The sequence below is a fragment of the Anopheles maculipalpis genome, chromosome 2RL (genome assembly GCF_943734695.1).
Source record: "Anopheles maculipalpis chromosome 2RL, idAnoMacuDA_375_x, whole genome shotgun sequence".
Lineage (NCBI taxonomy): Eukaryota > Metazoa > Arthropoda > Insecta > Diptera > Culicidae > Anopheles > Anopheles maculipalpis.
Genome location: NC_064871.1, coordinates 47600774 through 47625856, shown reverse-complemented (window position 1 = coordinate 47625856; position 25083 = coordinate 47600774). Strand labels below are relative to the sequence as shown.

At 41.1% G+C, this 25083-nt stretch overlaps 4 protein-coding genes and 1 non-coding gene across 5 annotated transcripts in view; 2 read left to right on the top strand and 3 right to left on the bottom strand.

Annotated features, from left to right (window-relative positions):
* Positions 1-10928: 10928 nt before the first annotated feature.
* LOC126558513 (growth hormone-regulated TBC protein 1-A) overlaps positions 10929-25083 on the bottom strand; it is a 62000-nt gene continuing 47845 nt past the window's right edge. Inside the window, exons 2-6 of the mRNA XM_050214536.1 lie at positions 13090-13166; positions 11892-12187; positions 11667-11813; positions 11423-11605; positions 10929-11350 (exon numbers count right to left, since the gene is read on the bottom strand). Coding sequence (XP_050070493.1) covers positions 10995-11350; positions 11423-11605; positions 11667-11813; positions 11892-12187; positions 13090-13109 — 1002 coding nt within the window. The 5' untranslated portion in view covers positions 13110-13166 and the 3' untranslated portion in view covers positions 10929-10994. The remainder of the gene's footprint in view (positions 11351-11422; positions 11606-11666; positions 11814-11891; positions 12188-13089; positions 13167-25083) is intronic.
* Positions 12512-12584, bottom strand: Trnav-cac (transfer RNA valine (anticodon CAC)). Its single transcript has one exon. It is a non-coding gene; the product is annotated as a tRNA-Val (tRNA).
* Positions 13759-14484, top strand: LOC126559063 (probable Golgi SNAP receptor complex member 2). Its single transcript, XM_050215168.1, has 2 exons — positions 13759-13902; positions 13979-14484. Exons 1-2 carry the CDS (start codon positions 13769-13771, stop codon positions 14478-14480), a joined length of 636 nt encoding a protein of 211 aa, XP_050071125.1. The 5' UTR covers positions 13759-13768; the 3' UTR covers positions 14481-14484.
* Positions 14538-15747, bottom strand: LOC126558383 (MRN complex-interacting protein). Its single transcript, XM_050214393.1, has 2 exons — positions 15663-15747; positions 14538-15590 (listed from the first exon to the last, which is right to left on the bottom strand). Exons 1-2 carry the CDS (start codon positions 15711-15713, stop codon positions 14550-14552), a joined length of 1092 nt encoding a protein of 363 aa, XP_050070350.1. The 5' UTR covers positions 15714-15747; the 3' UTR covers positions 14538-14549.
* On the top strand, positions 22634-25068 carry LOC126567192 (uncharacterized). The gene is made up of 4 exons (XM_050223422.1): positions 22634-22713; positions 23579-23761; positions 24829-24970; positions 25027-25068. The coding sequence occupies exons 1-4, from the start codon at positions 22634-22636 to the stop codon at positions 25066-25068; spliced, it is 447 nt and encodes a 148-aa protein (XP_050079379.1).

Sequence of the window (25083 nt, the reverse complement as noted above, 5' to 3'; positions counted from 1 at the left end):
AAATTACGTCCGTCAAAGTCAAAAGTAGCACAATCGGTAATTAAAAAGGAACAACGATCTGCTGGATAAACTGTTAGTTTATTTTTGAAGGTTTGGTTTATCTCCTTCTAAGTCATCTTATTAACTAGACAGCTGCTTAAAAAAGGATGGTAATAGCAGGATTTAGTATTTACAAAATTTAATACTTTATTTGCATAATCGAACTTTGAAAATGTACAAGCATTATTAATTGTGTGAAAAGTATTTATACGAAAACTGCATTAGCACATCACTCTAATTTTCAACCTGATTCATGTCATTGTGTTGTTTGGCTGCGATCGTCTCCTGCTGCTGCTCATGTGCAATTGTTAAAATTAATTGGCATTAAAATAAGCATCAGTAACAGCCAATTGAGAAAACTCTCAGGGTCCTTTGCTGCCACCAAAGGCCTTCGTCAGGGAGATGGGCTCGCCTGTCTCCTATTCAACTTGACGCTAGAGAGGGCCATCCGTGACTCTGACCCTGATACGCTACACTACGCATACGCTGATCATATAGACATCATTGGTCTGCGGCTCTCCCAGGGAGCAGAGGCCAAAAGATCGAGAAGGCGGCAAAAAACCTCGGGTTGCAGATTAACGAGGTAAAGACCAAATTGATGGTGGCACCATCAGCGGCCCTACTAAGATATCCTGAACTACAATCGGGTGATGTACGGATAGGTGATCGCTAATTTGAAGAAGCTCAGAAGAATTGTTGGCCCCGTTGGCCCCGACGAGCTGTACTAACTGTATGACGACCTCACCGTCGTGCAGCGAATAAGGCTCGCCATGGCACCGGACGACCCGGGTCAGAAAGTCCTTTTAGGCCATCCACACGGACAGAAGAGACGTGGTAGGCCCATATTGAAGTGGGAGGATGGGGTGGAATCATCCGTCGTCAAGGCCGTGATAACGGATTGGCGGGCGACGACGTGGGACCCTCAGGCCAAGACCGCAAATCGGTTGTAGGGCCTGATAAACGAAGTAAGTAAGTATACTAAGTAACTAAAACATTGCCCGAAAAATGTTTGACAAAATTTTAAAGCAATAAGTTTATGCCAAGTCAAATATCTGTTGTAGGCTCAATAATTCGAATATTTATTTTACAATTGATTATGACGGTCCAGTGTTGTATTGTCCAATAACTCGAATAATTGACTAAAATTATCTTAAAAGATTCATAACAAATGAAATTCATAAACTAATTGTGAAAAAAACTGTGGCTTAGAAGATTGTTAAACCGACAAGTATAATTTGAATATTGTATACTTATACTTATTGTATACTTTTTTCTTTGGCACTACAACCGCCCTGGAGCTGGATTATCAGTCCTGCGTACAGGGAGACATTCTGAACGGGTTTCAATGCTTGGTGATGTCGTCATCGGAATGCCCCAAAGCAAGAAAAATTCTCAGAATTTTCGGACTTGGGAGCAACTGTTTGATGCGTATATTTGTAATGGCACATGAATGGAATTCCGTAGTAGAGACGACAGCCTGTCTTCACACAGCAGGAGCGGGATTCAACTGCCTTCCAGATCGTTCCACCGTAGTGAAATCTGGCAATCGGTATGAACAAGTCTTGTAAGCCATTTGATGACCGGCGGCCATTTGATTAAAAAAATAGACGTTAAGCAGCACCCGAACCGGACGGACGGATCCAATTGGCCCTTCCACGCAATCGAGGTGAACTCAATCTTCACAGGGATGTCTAAAAATCGGGGCTCAGCCCATTGATTGTGCTGAAAATCCTCTGAACATAGGCTCTGTTGCCACAGCGTATCCGTGCCTTCGGACGGTAATCCAGCAGCTCGCATACTTCCCAACTCCATACCCTCGAGCACAAGTTTGCCCAGTGCGCTAGGGTATCTAATGCTTGCAGGATACAGTTGCAGGCTATGAACGTCATCGTCGCAAAGCAGAACCTCAACTTCCCTTATCCTTAAATGTTCTTTGTAAAATCTATACGTCGTCCCTACATGTACCCCAGATTTTTTGTAATCTAGCTTCTAAGTTGTTTCAAATAAACAGTTTAAAAAATCACTTTGAACCATATTGAGGTTTTTTTCTTGTCAAATGATTACTTACTTACTTACTTAACAGGTGCTATAACTGACGTATGAGTTTTGCCGTGCTGCCACAATCCTTGATATCGCTCACGACTTTTCGCTGTTGGATGGCCATCTATTATCCTTTGCATCGGACGCAGCATTGCCAATCTGCGCCCAATCTGTACTTGGGGACGGCCTAAAACGACTTTGCAGGCTGCCATACGGTGCCATTCTCATGACATGACACCAGAGAATTGCGAGTCTAATTCGTTGCACAATCCACTCATACAACTTTGATCAACGTCAAACTGATGACGTGAAAATTCATAAAGACCGACCTGGATGTATTGCTGTGTACAGGGGGCAGTCCGGTGGTAGTGGAGGCATTGACACCGTCGTTATACGGCAGAACCGTGGATCAAATTTCACCGTAGTGAGGACTGACTATCCAATTAAGCGGCTGTAAATAAGTCTAATGTCCTTAGTATAGGGTCAGGTATTGCTGTCGTTAAATTTGCTAAGCCAAGAAGAAGAAAAATGAAAAAAGGAAGTTTTATTGTTATAGTAACGTAATTTTTAAACAAATTTCCCTGTTATTTGGATCAGCTTGCATATTATTGTGGTTTGGATGTTATTGCAAGTACTATAAAGGTTTAGGGGCGGTCCGATGGTATAGGCGACTTTTCAGCGGCGCCGATCTTTGCATGGCAGGACCCAGGATTAAAATCTCATCCGGATCGTTCCCCCATAGTCAGGACTTTGACTATCCAACTAAGTGGTATCGGTAAGTCTAGTAGGCCATTCGATGGCCAGCTTGACCTTAGAAAGTCGTTAAGCGAAGAGGAAAAAGAGGTTAAAAAACAATGTATAATATTTCTGAATTGTCAGCATAGCTTAAATGTTGCTGCTCAGAAAATCAAAATTGTGCTTTTAATTTATTCTGCAAATATTTTTTTTTCAATAATTTAAAACCTGTTTCTACATTCAGTATTGTGTGAAGAAGATCAACAATCTTCTCATTCGTCTAGATGATATTTATCAGAGAGACATTATACCAACAAATCGATTAATAAAGTTTACAGTGTTCTTCAGTGTCGATGGTCTATCGGTATTGTAACACCGATGACATGATAGTTTGCTGGATCTCATTTAAATTAAATTAAATTAATTAATAGGTTTTAAAGAATACATTTTAATGGCAATTCTTCACGGAACATTCTGCTTCTCTTTTCTATACTTACATTAAGATGTTAGGAACGGTATGATATGTTTTCCCTATGATTTTAATCATTGATCCTTTGATTTTTCCTCAAGGATTTCCTTTGATTTTAAACAACTATGGTATCATATCAAGAAAATCGTAGTTTGATGAGTGCGCGTTTCCATGCAGCGTAACGCATCCAACTTCTAATGTTAATTCACGCATGAAGCATCCGCTCGGCTGAAGGTTAACGCCAAGGGTAAGTATTGCAATGCGCAACGACGATGCAATCATCATCACTTTCTGATGCCCGTATGATATGTCAAACAGCTTTCTCTGTTCGGAGAAAGATTTGCCCGCTGCAAGCATCTAGACGCTATGACGCGCTTGGAAGAATTTCATAAAATGTGTAAAATTTAATAACGCTCAACGTTACTCAACTGCTCCCACCCGCCCAACAGTATGAATCGACATTCTGGTACGCTGCTATTTGCAAGCCGTATCATTCGCTGAAGGGGAACAAAAATTTCACCGATTCCCACGATACCGGTAGACCGGAAGTCGCTCTGCTACAGCAGGGCGACTGTGCAGGCGGGAGAGAGAATAATGGGGTCGAACGATATGGCATGAAAAATGAAACATTTCAGGAAAACACGATAAGCCGATTTGGGGTAGCAGGGGACTGACTGTTGGAATGTCGCAAATAAACACACGCCAAGGGAATAAAAGAGATTTGCTGCGTTATTCATTCGGGAGCTATTGTAACCCGGTGATAAATTGAAGAATAAAAAAGCAGAAAAAAACCATGTCTGTGGTTGAAATGTGTTTTTGTTGGGATGTGATTGGAAAACACGCGCTTATCAAAGCGAAGGATAAAAATGACAACTATTAATGAAATATCTGATGCGTAAAGCTTTTAAAACGGCATTCAATTAGTGGTTTTATGGACTAATTGTTTATAATAATCGTGATCAAACCGTTGCCAGATCAAACCACCAAATATAATTGTTATTGATATAGATTTTTTATACAGCTAACGATCCAGTGACCGAGATGATAGAAAAACCAGTTTTTATTGAACATTACTCTTGACATCTTGATGTCAAGAAGGAGAAGAAGACATTTTGAGGTATTTTTATACAAAGACAGACAATAGAAGAAGGCTACTTTATTATCGTTTTTTCATCTTACCATAACCAGGGAAATGCATTAGAAACACCTAAGCAAAATATAACATTTTTTGCCGTTTTGAAATTTCCAAATCGTTGAGTTAGAAGTAAAATTCTATAACTTTGTAGTAAACTAGTTTAATAATTAGACGAGTTCGTTTTTAAGTTTAACATTGTAAATGAGATTCTCAATAAAATGCTTTTTTTATATTGGAGTTTTTCAATCGGTTTACTAAATGGTACAATCCATATTTTCCTAAGATCTTTATTTTAGTTTTATTTTCATTTATTTTAGTATGACGGCTCTAAACCGTATTGTTATTTATCTTAGTATTAGTATTAGTTAAAACAAAAATAGTTGATCTTAGTCCTTTTTTCCACACACCGAAATTTTCCGACCTGATCCGGCTTTATTTTATATTTTGCACTGAGAATAATTTGTCATATTCGATAGCTCTGATCACTAGTTGCCAGACAAAACAAAATTCGACATCCAAATGTTATTATTATTATTATTATTATTATTTATTAACGTGTTGTCTGCCTATAGGCTACACTACACTCTTAAACTCTACTTTAAATTGTTTAACTCTAAAATTAGATAAATGGGGAGGGAGTTAAGTGCTAAAGGGAAGACCGCATACTGAAGCGTAAGGATGGAAGGGAGAGATGGAAATCGAACACAAGAGACGAGGAGTTAAACGAACGCAGTGCCCTCAAAAAAGGATCGTTGCGACCGGCAGACGTACGGCGCCTAGGGATAATCAAAGGGGGACGAATACGAAGGGAACGGTTAGGGACATAGAACGGGATGGAACCAAGCAGAGAAGGAGCATCTATACAGTTCAACAAGAGGGAAGCGACAAAAAGTGTTTGGGAACGTGATCGACGGTCTTCGAGAGAGTCAAGACTCAGCAACTGACACCTTGACTCGTAACCGGGCAGGGTGGAGGTGTATCTTCCAAGGAATTTGCGAACCGCAAACCTGGTAAAAGACCTCTGCACGCGCTCGATTCGATCCATATGGATCCGAGCCGTTGGTGACCAGATTACTGAGCAATACTCCAGCAATGACCTGACCAGCGAACAGTACAGCGTTTTCAAACACAGAAGATTAGAGAAGTCACGAGCAATACGCTTCAGGATACCCAGTGTTTTCCAGGCTCTAGCAACCATAGAGTCGATGTGGGACGTTAGGGTAAGGCCACTATCGAGCCATACGCCTAAGTCCTTGACCAGCGAAACCCGGTTGACTAGGACCTGATCAAGTACATAAGGATAGAGGAAAGGAGTGCGGGAACGAGTAAACGAAATGATTTGACACTTCACAGGACAAAGGGTGAGAGAGTTAATGTTCGATGTTTGTAAAGACGACCTAAATATTACAGCAATGGAGACGCCCAATACTTGTTGAAAATCATAAATCATGCATGAAATTGAGTATTAAAGAATAAAACCATTTTGAGAGACATTAAAAACAAATTTGTTTAGTCAAGTTTAGTAGTTGTAAAGTAGTGGTAAATTGGCTTAGTGCAGTTATTTTAGGCAAAATTATAGCAAGCCAGACGATTTATGAGTTACTCGACTGTCTGGCGAATTTCCTAACATTATGCGCAAGATCTAATGACAAGAAAAGCTAGCAATGCAACCACTCTGACCTAAATAAGTAAAAATTAAGCACGTTTGTATCAAGCGTTTGAATTTCCCAATCGAAAGTGGATATAAAAGCTCGCATCAGGAATCCTTATTCAACTCCTTCACCGTTTTGGCCGACTCTGTCTCGGGCAAACGGAGTGTTTTTGTACTGCCGTACTCGAGCAGTTTTGTCATCGTCAGTTTTGCTCTTTTTTTATTTAGATCATAAATTATACATAAATTACAGAAACTATGAAAAATTTTTGAATCATTTTTTCAAAATCACAAGTCTGTTTAGGAGCATTTTTTTTTTATCCGATAGCATGGTCTGGCTGGATTGCTGACTGTTAAGAGGTTAAATATAAATAAAACGACTTTAATGATAGATTAAAAACCCTAATTTTAAAATATTCTAGCCGGCTTTTAATCAAGCAAATCTTTTTTTTAAATTATGATGCATACTTTCGAATATCGCAATACATCGTAATAATGGCAACATAATAATGCAGTAAGCGAATTAAACTTTTAAAGCATATTTTCCTTCGAATTAAGTATTTTGAAATGTTTCATCGATTTAGAACAACCACACTTTGGTGCAGCTGCTCGACTTAGCGTTCGCATTGCAATCTATTTGACCTACATTTCAATAAATTTATGAAACACGTTTTACCATGCCTGCTTAAACAATTTAAACAAACCATTAGCCAACACACCAAACAGGGCAATACGATCTGGCGGTTGTGTTCCCTTAGAACGAAAGAAATCTACACGCAAACACGTTTTGTATAAACACAATAAGCTAAAACTGTATCACTCACCTTTGGCCACGTGTGCATTTGTGCCCCTATGAAATGTGTGGTACATATGAATAAACGATGTGACACGGTTGTTTCAACCATTATACCAACACACCGTACATTATGTGCGATATTTGACCGACAGCTGCAGCGAACGGTACCCTCATGGTGCGCGCCTGGTTTTGAGAAATTAGCTACCATTGCGTTCATTAAACATTGCCCATTGGGTTTGGCATTGGGACTGGGAAAATCATTCCCCCGACAGGGTCAGCCAATTGGCCGTGTTTGGTCTCTGCAAGCACCCAAAAGCAATGTGTCAGAATGTGGACCACCCCGCAATTGAACGGATGATCATCTTTCTCTGTCCCGAAGCGCATCTTTACCTTTGTGTCACTAAATCAAACTTGACCCGCTTTTTTTGTTTGTTCCGTTTGTAAAGAAGGCTGACTAAAATCTCATTTGGGACATTCGGTGAATCTGAATTTGTTTCGCCAATGTACAGTTCGTGTCATACAATCATATGCACCTTTGGTGTGCCTCAAACCTCTCGAGCCTTATGTATGCGAACTTCGTATATTTGGCTGCTGTTTGAAAACCGTTTATGGCTACCTTGGGAGTGACTAGTTACTGACCCTACTGAACAAACACATTTAAGCGCCAGTACACAAAATTAAAGAAACAGCTAAACACAGACAAAAAATCGCATGTAAAGTCGACAGAAAGTGCTGTTTAGAAGCATCGTTCAGTTTTATTAGCTTGAGAGTTTTTACTGCTTTGTAACCAATCTTAAACATTGAATCGTTGAAGAATTTATGTATTGTGAATTTACTGGTTTCTAAAGCACGGATAGGTAGCTTAAATGGTGTACAACATGCAAAGTTTAGATTTGAAGGTTTTGTAATCAATTAACAAACTGAACATCATTTAATATCCATTTGAACACTCAGGCTTGTGGATGACTGTAGCAAGAATGCACAGGAATCCTATTAAACAAAGAGGACTATTAGTGTTATGTATCAACCTTAGGAAAGTGACAATTGGGTCACTGTCACTTTGACAGGATGATCGTTCCCGCGCGTCGTAATAATCTGCAGCATGCGACACCATTTTCTTCTCTTGTTCAATAAGTTTCCTTCGCATTGTTCTCGTTTGTACTTTTCCCTTAATGTTATAATAAAGTTATAGAACTCCTCGTAATAACTAAAACACAAAAATTAGTATATGGAATTAGGACTTCGAAAAGTTTTCAAATAAGGGATCTCCCTGAATAATAGGCCCATTGAAGGAGAAAAATGCGATGCAATGAGTTAAAACTTGTAAAACCAAGTCCCTTAGCTAAAGAAAATCTTGAACTTGGAGGCCTCTGTCAACTGCGAAGATAGAAATGGTATATAACCCCCCTTAGGTAGCGAAACCCATTGGCAGTCGCTTAGTAGATGATTTTTGGACATCAAGGTCCCTTGACAAAGAAGGCCTTCTTGTCTCTTAACAGACGTGGTCTTGCTAGACGAATACGCTTTGTAGTTGAGGATTGGACATCGGTGAAGTTTTATCAACGAAACACCAATGAAAAAGCACTACTGCTTAAACTCCGCCTGGTTTACTGTCCACCTGTTAATGGCAGTCGAGGTCTTGTAATGGTTGAGGATTGTACAGTGAATTATTTTCGATTGCGATTAGGTCTCATTTTATATGAAGCCTGAACAACGAAATCCATTCAATTGGACTATGTTCTTGAGAGACCGTCACAGGCGGACCTTCCGGTAAGCGATTCGAGCGTCCGCGTGCGATCCCCAACTCTAAAGACTAAAGCCCAAAACGAATTCAGCTCATTGAGCCCCACTCAGCACATTAAGCGATGCTTGTTGTCAACAACATGTCTTCAGGAACCTCAAAGGCATCCCCTCCTGATGATTTGATACTGATGGGCGCCGATATTATCGCCTTTGCGCACCGGTCACAGAGCGTTGAATTACAAAGCCCTCAAAGAAAGGGCCCCAAAACCATTTCCGCTGGAGGCCTCAGAAGCGCTAAATCTGCTTCCTCGATGCTTAGTGTATTTAAAAAAAAATTTGAATGACAGTTTTTCTTAGGTAGGCGTTTTGCAGATACTGTTTCCTTGCACTCGATGGACCTCCGTGATGAGGATAATGACAGATCAAGTGGATTTCACGTTAGACTTGCAAAGTCAAGCAACATTTTTTTTACTGGAACTATCTCTTTTACGCGAGAAAAAAATCTTCACCTTTTCCCTGATGGAACTTAAATCTTTTGTGCATTTGTACAATTTCCCTGAAGATTTTGTTTTGCGTGTCACGTGTATGTACACTGCTAAGTGCTCTCGTTTAAAGAAAAAAAAAACGCCTTTGAGATGATGCTTTTTGCCTGCACAAAGCGTATACTTCTGGAAGTTGCTGCTCCATTACATAAATTCATCAAGAATGAGTCAACTGTTTTTCCTTGGTGGCGCTATAACTGTTTCGTTACCTCCCATCATCGGTTCATCCGTGCGCCATCGCGTTCTAGGTGTAGTGCTCGCGATGTCCCGTGTGACTTACGATGATGATGGGACTAAACTTCATGTTGAAAGTGAAAACATGCCGTGCCCAAAAAAACCCAAGACCTCCTTCTTCTTCGTCTTCTGGACCAATAGAGCCGTAGCAGCGTGGCAGTTTGGGGATACGGTTTCGTGTCACATTTGCTTAGCTTGCAACAACTTCAACCGCGTTATGCGGTTTGGAGAAGGACGCGTGTGCGAAAATTCCGTGCCAAACACGCGGCACGGTAATCATCGAGTGCTCGAGTGGGTTAATTAAATGGTGGTTAGAAGTTGGATGGTCGGTATCTCTGTGTATTTAGTTTACCAGCTAGTATTTTGTTCATTTTCAATATTTAAGCTCCATTTCGGGCATGTCTAATTGTGTTTGCATGCGCTTCTTGGGTCGTGAACATAGGTACTTAAAAATGCAACAATTTTCTTCCGCCCTTTTTTGAAAGATACAACGTTGCATTGAATGTTCATTCTTGCGGCAGTTAGCGATAAGCATTCCCAGGGTGTAGTGTGACGCTCCTACTGTCGATGTGCGAATAGGGAATACTTGACGATGCGAAAATAATTACACACGAAAGTACCCATACCCAACATTTCGTACAATATTTGCCTAATCATTATCTAATTAACTTTTGAAAGTTGCACAATGATTAAGGGTATTGTCATGAGACCCAGAATGATGCGTAATATGAAAAGGGGTTTTCTTTTTAGTGAAGAATAAAAAGTCATCATGTTCAGCACTCCCACCGAAATACCAATGAAACTTTATAGAATAATTCAACTTCTCGTTTATTTTTTACTCTTTACTTTAACTTACTAAATAAAACAAAAAACGATATAGGCCGCACCGCGCTTTTATTGTCCCGCCATGTTGATAATGCTTAGAGCGAGCAGCGTTTGATCTATTCTACTTCTTGGCAGTTTGTGTTTAGTTGATAGAATGTTTTCACTAATGTATACTAGCAACTTTGTAACGCTTGATAAGGGTAATCCATATTTTCCAAAGTCGAATTGTGTAAAATGTTATTTCTATGTATTGTTATGGGAGATATTATAAAGCGTTTAGTTTGGGAAAATAAATACTTTGTCAGTTTGAATTACAGCATCTGATAGTGTACATTTATGGATGCTAGTGCAAATTTACATGAAACTCATGTTAGTTCAATTCAACCACAACGAAAAGGCGCATAAATATATCTAAATGCATTTAATGAGCTGTCAATTAGTAAAAACAAAACAAGTTCACAAAACTTTTAGAAAATTATCATGAAACTTCCAAGGTATACGATTAACAAGATAGATAAAAAAAAACAGCTGCCATTTGTAATTGAAAAGCTAAATCATGACTAGCAGCCGAAAGGTGTAGATGCGCATGTAACGGTGGCATGTGTAATTGGCTTTCGAGAAAAGCAAAATAAAGGAACATATTCCTTCGTAAATTTCTATGTTAAAGGACGAGTATCTAAACCTCATTTGATCGCTTTTAAATACCCGGCAGCCCGGCAGCCAGTCACAGCTTTGGTCTACACTATATTCAGTCTGTATCTCTTCTGAATATAGCTCTCCAACCCCTAGGAACCTTTAGCCTTGTTCGCCATCCGTTCGTTGTAAAACCGCTGCCGAAGTCCATCCAGCTGTGAGCGGCGCAAATTACCCGGCACCTTGAAGATACTCTTCATAAACTCGTGGCAGTCCATGAGCACGTGCGATTTTTCTAACGAACGGAACAGCCCGATCAGCGTTGAGATATCGTCGGTCGCTAACAAATCTTGCCGGAGGCGCACCACTACCGTCAGGCCAACGCGCAGCAGTATCTTGTTACCCTCGAGAAACAAACAGTCCCATATCCGAAGTACAGTCTCCGTTGGAACTACCTCGGCGTACAGGCAGATGAACCATTTGGTCGCTATCACAGGCCAGGGCAGTCCTGTAGTAAAGAGTCAGAAGCGGTAGAATCGTGTAAACAAAGGTTTTTTTTACCACTTGCCCTTCCACTTACCCAAATCAAAGATGTGCCTATGAACGTCCGGTGCACGTAGTCGGATCAGTTCACTAAGCACCTCAATATCGGTGATGAGATTATCCATCGTTTTGGTGTGATACAGGGGTACGATGTTCTCCACCACTACTTTTAGCAGCCAGAATGAGGACACTTCATTTTTAGTTACCAGTAATAATAATCCTGAAAACAGAAATCGGTGTAATCGACGTGTAACCAGAAGTCCCCGCCGATCGATACGTACCAGCTATATAGTTTAGGCCTTGACAGTACCCAACCGTGCGATTGTGGTGGGCAAATGCGATCAGCACATTGTACAAGCTCAATTGATACTGTTCAAAATGGATGTTGTCCGGAAATGTACGAGGAAGATCGAGTTTGATTTGATCCGCTAAGGAAAAAGGAAATTAGGAACATGCTGTTTGAAACAAGAAATCTCAAAACTAGTAGAAACCATTTGGCCAATTACATATTTCCTGGTCAAATTCGTACGTTAGCAGCGTTTGATAGAGGTTTGGTTGCTGTTGCTGTAGTTCCTCCGCACCGGACGTTTTCATCCACACTTCCTCCCTGAGCGAACCTGGTACACCCTTCCGGACGAAGCGCTTTAATTTGGAACGGTTCTTCAGCATGTCTGCACTCTTGAGAAACTTCTGCCATCGCATGCTGCGTGTCGTGAGCACCGATAGATAACTGGACATAATATTCTCATACGACTGGTAATCGAAATCTGGTTCCCGCTTGAATCCATATTCGTCAACATCACTATCAAGATAGAAAACGACAAAAAGATTAAAAATATTACTTATCTATTCCATGACTGACAATACGGCGTTGAGCCGTCATACTAAAATAAATAAATATTTATTCTATAGCCGTGTTCACCGTATTCGAAAAAGCCGACCGATAACAGGATAGGAAAGGAGTGCCCGAAGACATCCTGCAAGGCAGCACCGGCAAGCTATGAGAGTTAGATTATCACAGATCATTCTCCAACAGTTAAGTCTAGGGGTTTAAACTGCAGCGGCATATTCCAGGTTAGATCGAACAAAAAATTAATATATCAGCTAGGGCAAAAGAAACCTCTATTGTTTCCGCCCGGGTTCGAACCGGGGACCTTCTGCGTGTGAAGCAGACGTGATAACCACTACACTACGGAAACACCTCTTCGCCCGGCCACCTTACGGCCCTAGAAATACTATCGAGCGGCACCTGCACCCATCACAACGTGCATGCAATTGCGTAGCGCCATTTCGATTGTTCTGTGGCTGGAACATAGCTAAAACATGCATTACGGCTAATGGTTGCACACACGTTCAAATTGTATTCATATCTACCCGTTTGTAAAAGAAAGTATACTGAACGACCTTATGTAATGATGCGCATTATTTCTTTGTAGTCAGGGGCTCCATTGTTCAAAGTAGCTACCCACCGGCACGGCAAGGTGCGAATTGGTAGCTTTTTATCACTCTGCACATTATACAATTACGCCTACCGAATGCATGGTGTCTGCGTTTTATGGGGGGTGAGCAGAGTTCATGGCAATGTATGCGCGATAAGTTTTATTACCTCGTTGTGCCATGAGTAAAGTCAATTCCTTTTTTTTTATAGAATAAAAACAATAATTGCATTTTGAAGACTGCAAACAAAGTATAATTCTGACTCACCTAAACTTAGACACAGCCATCACGTTCTTATGTCTCCTACGCACGGCACTACACTACACGGAGATGTTTTTTTTTTCCTTCAATGCACCAAACTCGAATTCAAAGGCAAGAATTCCAGACTAACGGTGCACTCTGTTTTGCACTCATTGGTGCTCCACCTGTTTCCAAATAGGTTCCCCGAATATAGAACCCGTTCGTGTTGTTATCACACTGTTTCGAATCATCACAATGCATCAGCTGATGTTTTGATAACACAATCATCAACCAACATCACTGCTTTTCATTTGCTCTCGCGAAATAAATAATTGAAATAAAGCTGATAACTGAACTGCAAGCTAATTTTCGTGGATTCAAATCTTCCTATTTATCACAAACCTCTTTTATTAAATGTGCTTCACTACAACTATGCACCGCACCAAGGAAACAATTGCAGAACTGACCGATTTTCAACAGATGCTTCATTTGCCAAGAAAAACGTAAACAATGCTTTGACAGTTCTCGTTGACGTTTTACCTGTTTGCGTTTACGTGTCAGCTTGTGTGTTGAATTCGCAGCCAAGATGCAAGACTGCGGTGAGTTGCGATAGTTTTCGTAATAATTAGATTAATTAAACTAAGCATAAAGTTGTACAGGTAGTGTTGTCGTTAGAGTGTGATTCGCCTGAAGCTAGGACACAATTATGGAAACTCTGTACATGCAAACGAACAGCCTCATCCAGGAAACGCAGCAATGTTTCCAGCGGCTGAACGATTCACGGTTCGATTCGAGTGAAATTGAGCACGATATCGCAATGAAGATAACAACAGTTAATGGGTAAATTGGGTCATCATGGGTCACATTGCTAAAAGGCGTGCAAATGTTTAAATTTCTCTAACCATTCCTATCACAGCAACTGCGATCGATTAGACGTGCTGCTCTTCAAAGTGCCCGTGGCGCAGCGTCAAAATGCAAAAATGCGTGTCGACCAGCTTAAGTACGATATACGACATCTGCAGGCCGCCCTGAAACTCTACCAGGACAAGAAGCAGCGTCGCGAGACGGAACTAGCGGAACGGGAAAGTTTGCTGAACAAACGGTTTACCGCCAACACCGAAACGTCGATCGATATCGATTATTCACTCCAACATCACAATTCGATGCAAAATGCACACCGTGGTGTGGACGAAATGATCTGGACCGGATCGAACGTTTTGGACGGCCTGAGATCACAACGGGAAACGCTAAAGGGAGCACGCAAGCGGATACTAGACGTTGGCAACACGCTGGGGCTTTCGAATCAAACGATGAAAATGATCGAACGGCGGCTCGTCGAGGATAAGTACGTGATGTACGGTGGGATGTTCGTTACGACGGTTATCATCTGCTTGATAGTTTACATTTGGATTCTTTAGCAAATTCCGAATAAATGGCTCTTTTCGTGTTGCAAGAGAAATTAAGTGTTGGCTGAATCGATTTGTTGTTCAGAACAAAAGGAAATTGTTATCTGTATTTTCGTCCGATTCATCATCTTCCTGTAGATATTTTGCCCACTTGGAGGAGGATACATCAGTTGTTTTGGTATCTGTTTGTGGTCTCTTACCGCAGACATTTTCCGATGACACATTTGAATTAGATGGTGCAGATGCACTCTCAGTCGTAGTTCGTTTTCCAAAGTTCATCAGCGGAGTATTTGCATGAAATTCTGTATGTTTTCTCTTGTTATGCATCGCTGGTGGATTGACAATTCCTGGAGAAATGGAAGCCACCGATCTGGAAGAGCTTTGATCCACACATGTTTTAGAGATGAACTTGCTGGTGGTGTTTGGAAAGACTCGTTTGCTACTATTTTCTTTGCGATGAAAGCTAGGAAGTTCCATAGAGTGATCTCTGTCGGAACAGTTCCATCGCTTTTCTGTCCCCTGGAAGGAGATTGTAGTCTGCTTTGCTTTTCCTGCTTGACCAATGGGGTTGTACATCCAGTTTTTAGATCCAGCGTTCCAGTTACTTATTGATGAAGATTTTTTTTCGCTGTCCCAGGGCAATTTTACATTGTCTTCATGCAACTCTGGTCTGTGGATACGGTTTTTGTTCCAACCACTTGCAGCCGATGCTCTAAGGCTATTCTCAGCACAATTAATTCGCTCTCGATCAAACGTTGTACTGGACACGGATTCAAACGATTCCGAAGCCAAACTCAAACCATCATCCTGGTCATCGTTTGCTGCTTCTTTTGTCAGGAATGATTCCCATTTGCTTGGACCTTGTATTGGTTCGGTCCTTTCTTTTGTGGCATCTGGCGAGGTTGGTGCATCCACAGGTGGTCTAGGAAGTTGTATTTTATTTTCCAGCATCAGCTGAACCACTTCCTCTTCCTGCTGATCCATCGCTAGATTCCGCATCGATAATTGCTGCACCATGCTTCGACAGTCTTTGCCCGTTCCGCGAAAGAACACTCTGGCTAGCGATTGTTTGACGCCACACATCTTGCACACCCATTTGTTGGCCTTTTTAACGATGTCTACCTGCAGTAAACGATGCACCGTGTGATAAAGGGTTGTTTTAGGGAGTAATCTTTGCCAAACTAGCATATTTACCTGATATTTTAAGCACTGAAAACAGCGAACAACACGCAACTCTTGAGGCATTTTACGCCGGCTCACGAAATTTGTTTACGCGCGCCGTTTGCAGCAGACTGCATTATTTAGTTGCAATTTGACGTTTATGCGCAAACTAAAACAAACTGTGCGCACACATGTTTTCACAAAGCAATTTGTCAATTTTTCACTTTCATAATTTTCAAAATATTTATACTAAAACAAAAGTTGATAAGGTATATCATGAAAACTTATCAAAATAGTTCTCATTGTTGTAAATATCACAGAGCGTCATATACCCATTCCCTGGGCAGCTAAACGTCAAACGTACAACTCATGAACCAGACTTTTCTTTCGGCGTCTTTTTTATTTGCATGTATCCTTCTGTATTCCCTGATACCAGGAGAAGCATTTCTTGTTATTTATTTATTTCGATTCCATGCAAAAACTATTTAATCGCGATATTTCTTGTGTGTACAAGCAATAATCCAACCCAAAGTGAAATCTTAGTGCAATGTTATTATTATAGGATTTCTATAACCGTTCTATGGTGCGCGATGTTCAAACAAAAACTGTTTAAAATGGAGATTTTTCCTTTGCAGACTTGTGTGTACGTTTTCAGCTGAAAGTACGCGGAAAAAGAAGAGGTGTACAACGGATCAGACGTGGAAATGCCGCGTTCGTCGCGTTTTTGCTACACCGTTTTCCACGCTCACCCGTTTCCGTTCGCAGCGCGTTTGCCTGTTCTCTTTGCCGTCTGCTCGCGCTTCGCTCAGAGTTTTTCATGAGCTTGAATCGTTGAATTGGTCAGTGTGCGGATAGGTCGCGGATGGTCGTTCCTGCAAATGCTTATCTCGCACTTCGGTGGTGTATAGGATACAGAAGTGGTACATCCACCATCTAGAACGAGTTACTTCGAATGTGCAGAAGAGATGTGATTTTTTTTCGCATTCTGGTTGGCAAGCATTTTAAGGCCAAATAAAAATCATGCAACAAGCGCGTGAAGTTGATCCGTAGATGTTGAGAAGCGTACAAAAAGTGGTGTTGAAACAAAAGTGAGGTGTGAATGATTTCATTTACGGTGTTGCTCTGTGCGATAAGAAGCAATTGTGAAAGGAAATTTTACACAATTGCAGCTAGTTCTAGTGAACTTTTTACCCCAATTTTACCCTCCTGGATCCAGATTTGCTAACGTGGTTGATAAGTGAAACTGTGGCAGAATAAATGGTATTTCGATGGTGCTGAAAGGTAGAACTCATCCGTGTAGTGTGTGTTTAGTGCTGTGAATTGTTTTGCTAACGTGGCCAAAGGAAGAATCTGCATCTTGGCAAGCATTGCTTCCTCTCTCCTCTAAGCCTTGCCCGCCACGTCTCATCCAAGCAGTCTCAGCTGAAATTGTGTTGTCAGTAGCAACAACAGCAACGAACGGCTCATTAAATACAGCTCTGCTCCAAAACCGTTGGGAGGAAGACTCCTTCTCCCATTCCTATCTGCACGCCCTGCCCACGACCGTAAGCCAAGCTGGATAATTCAATCGTAAATCGGTACCTGAGTGCAGCGGACGACGACTTCGTGCACTGTGTGGAGCTGGACATCCGGCGCTTCATCGAGCGGTCCAACCCGAAGGCGTAAGTATTGGCCGAGTGGGGCAAAGTACAAAGGTGACGAAAATGGAAGACCCTGTTTAAGCCGTTCCATCGCTCAAAAATCTGTCTGACCCAGAACGCACAGCGAATTAAAAGAGTACTTGTGTGTGTATGTTTGTGCGTAACCGCTGTGTGGCTGCGGACTAACGGTATTTCCTCTTTACCTGTTTTTGTTGTTGCTTTGCTTCCATGGTATGTTTCGAGCATGGAAGTTATCGACGGGGGTGATAAGTATTGTGTTCAAGAATCAAAAAGAAAATGAATATTCGCTCAAATGTGGGTAAAGTGATGATTAATTCGACGTATATAAAATAAATCACGGTTATATCTGTTTTCAATTTGTAGTGATGTAATATTTCTAAAAAAATATTATTGTAAGTCAACGTAATGAGCACATCATCATTTTACGCTATTTTGAGACATCTTTTACCAATAAATGAATTGTCAAAGTGATCATTCGTACTTTATATAAGTTGTTTCCATAGTAAGCACATTATTCATGAAAGGATGAAAAATAATATTGCAAATTGGCATAAAAAGTAAACGAAAACACATGTGCAAAATGTGTTTACCCTTATTTTTTGCATCACTGAGAGGAATTTTACGAACTGAATCTTGCATTCAGTTCAGGGAGATTTGCAACTCGACTGTAGAACTTTGCAATATGCTGTGGATTTTCTACAAACCGATTGGGCCTGGTTAACCGACATTACGGAAAATTTCATCCAATAGTATTTTTACAACAGTACGTTGCATCACTATTTTTGAACAGATTTTGCGCAAAAAACAATCGTAAATGTTGTTCTACTTACTACTTTTTTAAATCAGTGCTAATCAGTGAATCAATGAATGGAAAATTTTATATTTTGTATTCATGTAGGACGGACAGGCCGTATTGCTGCAAAATTTCATTACATGACTGAAAATATTCACAAAGGGCTTGCATTAGGCAACAATAGGAAAAAGGTCTTACACAATTAAAAAAATAATATCGAGGTAAATTTTTTATTTTGCCTGTTTAACAGGTTAAAAACTCAGCCAAAATTCCCCTCTGTTCACTAAGCTCCACAGTCGAGTTGCAAATTTCCGCCAACTGAATGCATTATATCCTTCTGAGTAATTGCAAAGTTCCACAAGAAGCTGGCAATATTCCATTATCCATTCAAAACATTCCGATAATTCATAATCGATAATTGAAAAAAAGGTTGGAAAACTATTGGAGGCTCAACTGGCGTTTGATTGGAGGCGGTCTCATTCGATTCACATTTTAACTCAGATTTTTTTTAGCTTTAAACTTAGATCAGTTTTTTATCAAAACCATTCATAATAGGAAATGTAATAAAGGAAATAATGAAGGAATATTTTGCTGGGCTAATTATAATGTTAGTCCAATGAGACGAAGTAAATTCAAGTATTAATTACTGTATAAGCGTGTCATTTACTTGCTCAAGTAGTAAGTATTATGATTGATTTAAGAAAAGTGTTATAAATTGCTAAATAGTCGTTCTAAAAATGCTATATATTAGTACAACAAATTGATCTCAATGTACTACGGTGTTCGAAAAGTAAGGTGACATTGGATGTCAAATATCGCGCGCCAAAAGAAACTCCTAGTTTTTATTTTTCATCTGTCAATATGTATGTTTTTGACAGTTCTGCCACGTTTCAAGTCACAACATAAACCCGGCTAAACATAAACGGCCGCTTCGGGGACACCGTTTTGACACTATCGAAGAGATAGAAGCCGCAGCGACGGCGGAACTAAAGGACATCTCAGCATCTGCGTTTTCCACCTGCTTCGAGGAGTGGGAGAAGAGGTAGAAGGCAGATGGAGAGAAAACGCAAAGCCACTTTATTTTTCGGCCACAGTAGTAAACATCTCCACAGTAGTAATAGACGAATTAATCGAAGACAATATGAATTAACATAAAATTGATAGTTAAACAAAATTTAAAAGAAGGTTTCTGATTGATCCAGATTGATCCAGGTGGATCGTACATACACGATCCGATAAACTGTAGCCCCGGTTTTTCATCCGCTGAACTCGCAACTTCTGGCTGATGCTTGAAGGTGAAGCAAAACATTTTTAATGGAACGATGAAGCAATATCGGAACAATCGGCTAGCTATTCGAAACCATGTATGCATAGGCATTCGGCTACACTACAGACACCAATACTAATATCATACCACTCATTGGCCAAGTGTTTCATTGGCATAATTTTGGATCATCATCGATCGTGGGCTTGTTTTTACACCTTGTTGTTGTTTGTCTGATTCGATTTTTCCGGTCGTGAATGGTGCGTCGCAAGCATGTGAAAAACTGGAGCAGGTTGAAAATTGCACAATTGTGTATCGTCAAAACTGACAGGCAACAGCTTCGAATCGTCCATCATGCAAATTTGACCAGTGCAGAGTTACAGTTTACGATTGTATTTGTAGAGACAATTTGGTGAACAATTTGCATAATCATAATCGCTTTAACATACCATGAAGTGCCATTGTAAAGCAGTGGTATTTATTTATTTTTGTTTGTTGTTTAATGCTCTTACTATCCGTTCAATTTGATGAGTTGAGTGGGATAATTACTTTAGCACTTTTATTTTGTTTTTATGTGTATGTGTTTTCTTACAGTAAAACATATGCAAAACACATTACACGTCTATTAGATACTGCATGATCGCGTAGACTCGTCCGTACACTCTCACACGCACTCGGCAAGGCTTTAATTCTTGTGCTGCTTACTAACCTGTGCGCTTTCAATTCAATTCCATGTCGACATAAATATTTATAGCGAAAACCACATGGTGTACGGTTGGCCAAATCCCGCTCCATGGAAGCTCTGGGACGCTGTTTTTCTTCATTGAAGATGAGGTCATCATAGCGGCCATTCTTAATTAGGTGCTAGCAAAGTAAAAGCAATCGCGTTTGTTGGGCCAATTATGTGTGTACATGACTGCATTTGTTTTTCTACCTAAAATTGGTTCGATTGTTTCATACTGCTTTGAGGTGAGTGGTCGATTGATTTGATGCTTCTTTCGCTGTACGAACCACAACCAAAGCTAAGGGCGAAAGGTGGTAATTATGGTGGTGCAAATGATACCTTCAGGACGTTCCCTTGCGTTCAAACGAACAGGGTTTTATAATGGTATAGCATAGTTTATCAAATCAATAGAAATTGTTTGAGTTATCATTATTGCATCTTCGGTAAAAATCAATTCGAATTCTACCTTCAAAAAGCATTTGCAAAGTTAAATTGCTAACTCTTTCCGAATGACCTATTGACAGACAGCTGGGACCATTCATCAATTTTATCGGTTTCAATGTAGAGTGACCGCCAATAAAATAAGACCTCCTGTTGTTGCAAATCAGGCAAGAATGAGATTACGAAGCCAATTTTCAACGAATATATAACGAATAGCTTACTTATATACTTGTAAAATTTAGTTGAACTTTTTGGAAACGCTCTTCTGTCATTGGATGGATCATAAAATAGATTATTTGTCGCTTTATTGATTCTCTTGAACATAAGGCTAAAACATATAAGACCAAAAAATAAGACCATTCATCAATTTTAAAATAGGTTTGGATATCCTTTCTTTTTTTTTTTTTGTAATCAGTAAAGTTTTGCTTAGTAATTGAAATCAGCTTTTTTGAAGGCGGACATAAAAGTTGTCTTATATCATTGGCGGTCACTGTAGGACTTGACGAGCAGTTGTTGTTAGAGGCTTTAGCGGCACCGATCTTCAGGAAAAAAACTGTAGATAAACTCCCATGGGGACCGTTCCCCCGTAGTGAGAACTGGCTGTCCAACTACGCTGTATCTTATATTAGTCTATTAGTCTTATAGGCCATTCAGGTCGTTAAGTCAAAATAAAGAAAAAGTCGGAGAAGGCTATTAGTCCGGAACCGTTCACGCCGGAACCGTTCACGGTCCCGCGCCGTCGCCCGCCAATCCGTTATCCCGGCCTTGATGACGGATGATTCCCCCCTAGCTCAATCTGGGTCTACCACCCCTCTTCCGTCCGTGTGGACGGGCTAAAAGGACTTTCTGAGCTGGGTCGTCCAGTGCCAGGCGTATAACATGGCCGGCCCATCGGAGTCTGGCGAGCCTTATTCGCTGCACGACGGAGAGGGGATCATACAGTTCGTACAGCTTGTCGTTGTAGCAGCTACTCCATTGTCCTTCCACACAAACGGGGCCAACGATCCTTCTGACCATCTTCCTCTCGAACACGGCTAAGAGGGCTTCGTCTGTTTTGGATAGGGACGATGTCTCAGAGGCGTATGTGAGCACTGGGACTATAAAGGTTCGATACAGTCCTAGCTTCGACCGTTGCGGCCGGTTTTTTGAAGTGAGATGTTTTCTCAGGCTGTAGAAGAACCGGCCGCCAGCATCCTAGCGCGCAACTCCGTCTCTATGCTGTTTTCGGTGCAGACTTTTGACCCGAGATAGGTGAAGTTTTGGCCTACTTCAAATTTGCGGTCACCTATCCGTACACCACTTCGTACATCAATTTGGTCTTTGCCTCGCTAATCTGCAACCCGAGGTTTTCTGCCGCCTGCTCGATAATTTGGTAGGCCTCTGCTACCTGGGAGAGCCGCAGACCAATGATGTCTATATCATCAGCGTATGCCAGAAACTGGGTTGACTTATAGAAAATGGTTCCCGAAGTCTCCGCCTCCGAGTCACGGATGGCCCTCTCTAGCGCCAAGTTGAATAGGAGACAGGCGAGCCCATCTCCCTGACGCAGGCTTTTGGTGGTAGCAAAGGACCCTGAGAGTTTTCCAACCACCATTCACATCGGCCGGGATTCCAAAAGAGCTCATGGCCTCGTAGAGTTTTACCCTTGCTATGCTATCACATATGGCCTTAACATCTATGAAGAGATGGTACGTGTTCAACTGCTGTTCAGCCATCTTCTCCAAGATTTATCGCATTTGGTGAAGATCTAGTCAGTGGTAGATTTTCCGTTTCGGAATCCTCTTTGATAGTTTCCAACTATCCGTTCAATGACTGGGACAAGCTTATCCTGAAGGATTAAGGAGTATATTTTGTAGGCGCTATTCAACACCGTAATACCCCTGCAGTTGTTGCAATTCAACATGTCTGCCTTCTTGTACATGGGATAGATGATGCCGAGATTCCAATCACAAGGCAAGTAACAAGTTGACAAACCTAATTTTCTAGTAAGACATCGATCGACAACACGCCAACTAAAACAAACGATAGTTTTGATTAGGACCTGTTCGTCTGTTTATGTTGTTGAGTGATTGTCGCATGGACGGCTTTGTCTGAATAATAAATGGTGAGTTTAGCATAACAATGTCCATCTACTCCTGGACATTCTACACCATTTACAAAAACTGTAGTAACGAATACCACAACATTGATCACATCCTCTGGTCATGCGTGGAGTTCGATGCGACTAGACCTGGACTCTTAGCAGCCGATCGGGCATCAGGAATATCTCCGGCGGTGCCGTTGCGCGATATCCTGGGACAGAAGGACTACGAATATGCGCGGATTCTGTTTGACTTCGCCAAAGAGTTGGGTATCGTCGTTTGATCCCTTCTCATAGATTGTATCACACTATCACTGATTGTTGTTTGTTATGTTGATTGGTTTTTTTGTTTTTTATTTGTTACACGTTCGTAACGGTGACATCGACAGTCGCTATCTTGGCCTGAGATTCGATAAAAATTGGTTAAGGAGATCTAAGGTCGTAACTGGCTACCTTGCCGTTGGTGGAATGTCTGGATTCGATTCTGCAGTATCCTTACAAGGTTTTTGTGGCTGTCGGCTCCATACGTTTTGCAGGCGTCAGGGTCGCCAGCGACAACATTGGATCTCTTAACCAATTGAACGAGCCTACCGAACACAACCAAGCTAACCCGTGATAAGGTGTACTTAAATTGAGGGAGAAGGAAAAGTCTACCCTCCAAATAGTATATAAGTTGAATAAGATGTAAAGCTAGACGATAAGATTGGATTTTAAGGGCTACGGCCGGGCCGTCATTATGAAATGAACAAAAAATATTCCAAATCAAAAAGACACCAAAAACTATGGACTAACAGATAAGCCGCTAGGACACATGAACAGGGTCCCTATGAAAAACATGAAAATTCCGTCTACTTTAAGTAAAAGTAGGATCTCGTTTTTAAAAGTAAATTTGATGTTTAAAATATAATTCATTTTTTTTCAATAAATATTTTGCAATGAAATCCGTTGTTATACTAATATTACATTTATCATATTCTCTTTGACAGTGTGCTGATCTTCCCACCGTTCAGCAGCTATCGTCGGTTTCTGATCCACAGGGTGTGCGCAAGTCGATCGTTCAACCAGCATGAGATCGTAACCTTCTCCATCGGGATCGGTGACGAACGGCGCACGGTCGTATGCTTTCGCCACCAGCTACTCCAGGACGTGAAGGCAAACATTGGGAAACGGTAAGAAATGTTTGCTATTGAGTTGAGCGTTTTTGACATATTTTCAAGCAAGAAAAAATGACTAATTTCCGTTTTGCTTTATGCGAATCGGTTTGCGATTGGACAGTGCTTGTGCTATGCCAAGGTTAGCGACCCATACTTACCTGCTTGACCCCTCTTGGTTGTACAGGGCATACATGCACGCAATGATGTTTGTATCTATTTTTACGCCAAATGTTATTTTTGGACACAAACCCATGAGCACGGACATAAATATGAACATTCTTCATTCATTCAAGCCTACACCTAGAAATGTAAAAAGTCTGTCACACGAAGTAAAAAAAAAAAACAATTAAATTCGTTTAATAACACCGAGGCATATTTTTATGAATTTGGAAATCTCAATTGAAAGTTTTATTTTATTTACTTTTTATTTAGTAATTACATTTTATTTCGTTCAAATATAATTTTCTTTTTATATAACTTACTTTGTTTTTTTTTTTTGTTGTGTCAAAAACAAAAGCTATCGCAATTCATATAAAATACTGAGCACGGATCAGTTTACTGTCTTCTCTCGTTCCACCTGTAATGGATGGCTATCGATCACACCAATCCGATATAAAACGGTGAACAAATTTATGCCCCCAAGGCATGACATCAGGCCCCGGCCGACTGACACAGTTTATTACGCAAGTGTAGTAAACAGAATGGAGCATCCTGAGGCTGTCATCGTCGGCCGTACGTGCTCTTCCACAGGTTTCGGCGTACATCTTTGCATGATACATTCGCGTACTGCAGCCATCGTGCGTGCCTTGCATTGGGCTTGCTCGCGACAACGAGTAGCACCGGTACGGGTGAAAGTGTCCGCTCGCTCGCACTGAACTCGACCTTCATGAATCGGCGAGCAAACAAACGATTCACCAACTTTGCGAATTCACTGACCTTCGAGTCAAGTCGCGTCTGTTTGTGCGATTCACAATAAATATGGGGGGGTTTGGGTGCGTCGGGTGTTTTTTGTATATGCCACCAGATACACTAAAGTCGGTGTTCCATCTTTTTGTTTCTATTTCTGCACGCACGCGGATTAGGTTCGAAGAATCGGCGGCCAGTGGCGAATACGGTACAACTGCGGCGAAACCTTCTCATTACGCCAGCTGGCGTAGTTCAACGACACCACCGACAGCGTCCACCAGTACCATCACTACCACTAACAGCAGCTGTGGTGGTAGGGCTAGTGGCAACATACACGCACCTACTACAAGCACCTCGACAACAACCTCCTGCAGCATCAACAGTCCGGTGTCGTGTGGCCTCCGACAGCCGAGTGACTTAAATCAAGACGC

Coding starts and splice junctions, on each gene's coding strand:
- LOC126559063 (XM_050215168.1), top strand. CDS start 13,769: ATGGAAACTCTGTACATGCAAACGAACAGCCTCATCCAGGAAACGCAG. Junction 13,903..13,978: donor AAGATAACAACAGTTAATGG/GTAAATTGGGTC, acceptor TTCCTATCACAG/CAACTGCGATCGATTAGACG.
- LOC126558383 (XM_050214393.1), bottom strand. CDS start 15,713: ATGCCTCAAGAGTTGCGTGTTGTTCGCTGTTTTCAGTGCTTAAAATAT. Junction 15,591..15,662: donor TTCAGTGCTTAAAATATCAG/GTAAATATGCTA, acceptor CGTTTACTGCAG/GTAGACATCGTTAAAAAGGC.
- LOC126567192 (XM_050223422.1), top strand. CDS start 22,634: ATGTCCATCTACTCCTGGACATTCTACACCATTTACAAAAACTGTAGT. Junction 23,762..24,828: donor AAGGCAAACATTGGGAAACG/GTAAGAAATGTT, acceptor CACGCGGATTAG/GTTCGAAGAATCGGCGGCCA. Junction 24,971..25,026: donor ACAGCAGCTGTGGTGGTAGG/GCTAGTGGCAAC, acceptor AACCTCCTGCAG/CATCAACAGTCCGGTGTCGT.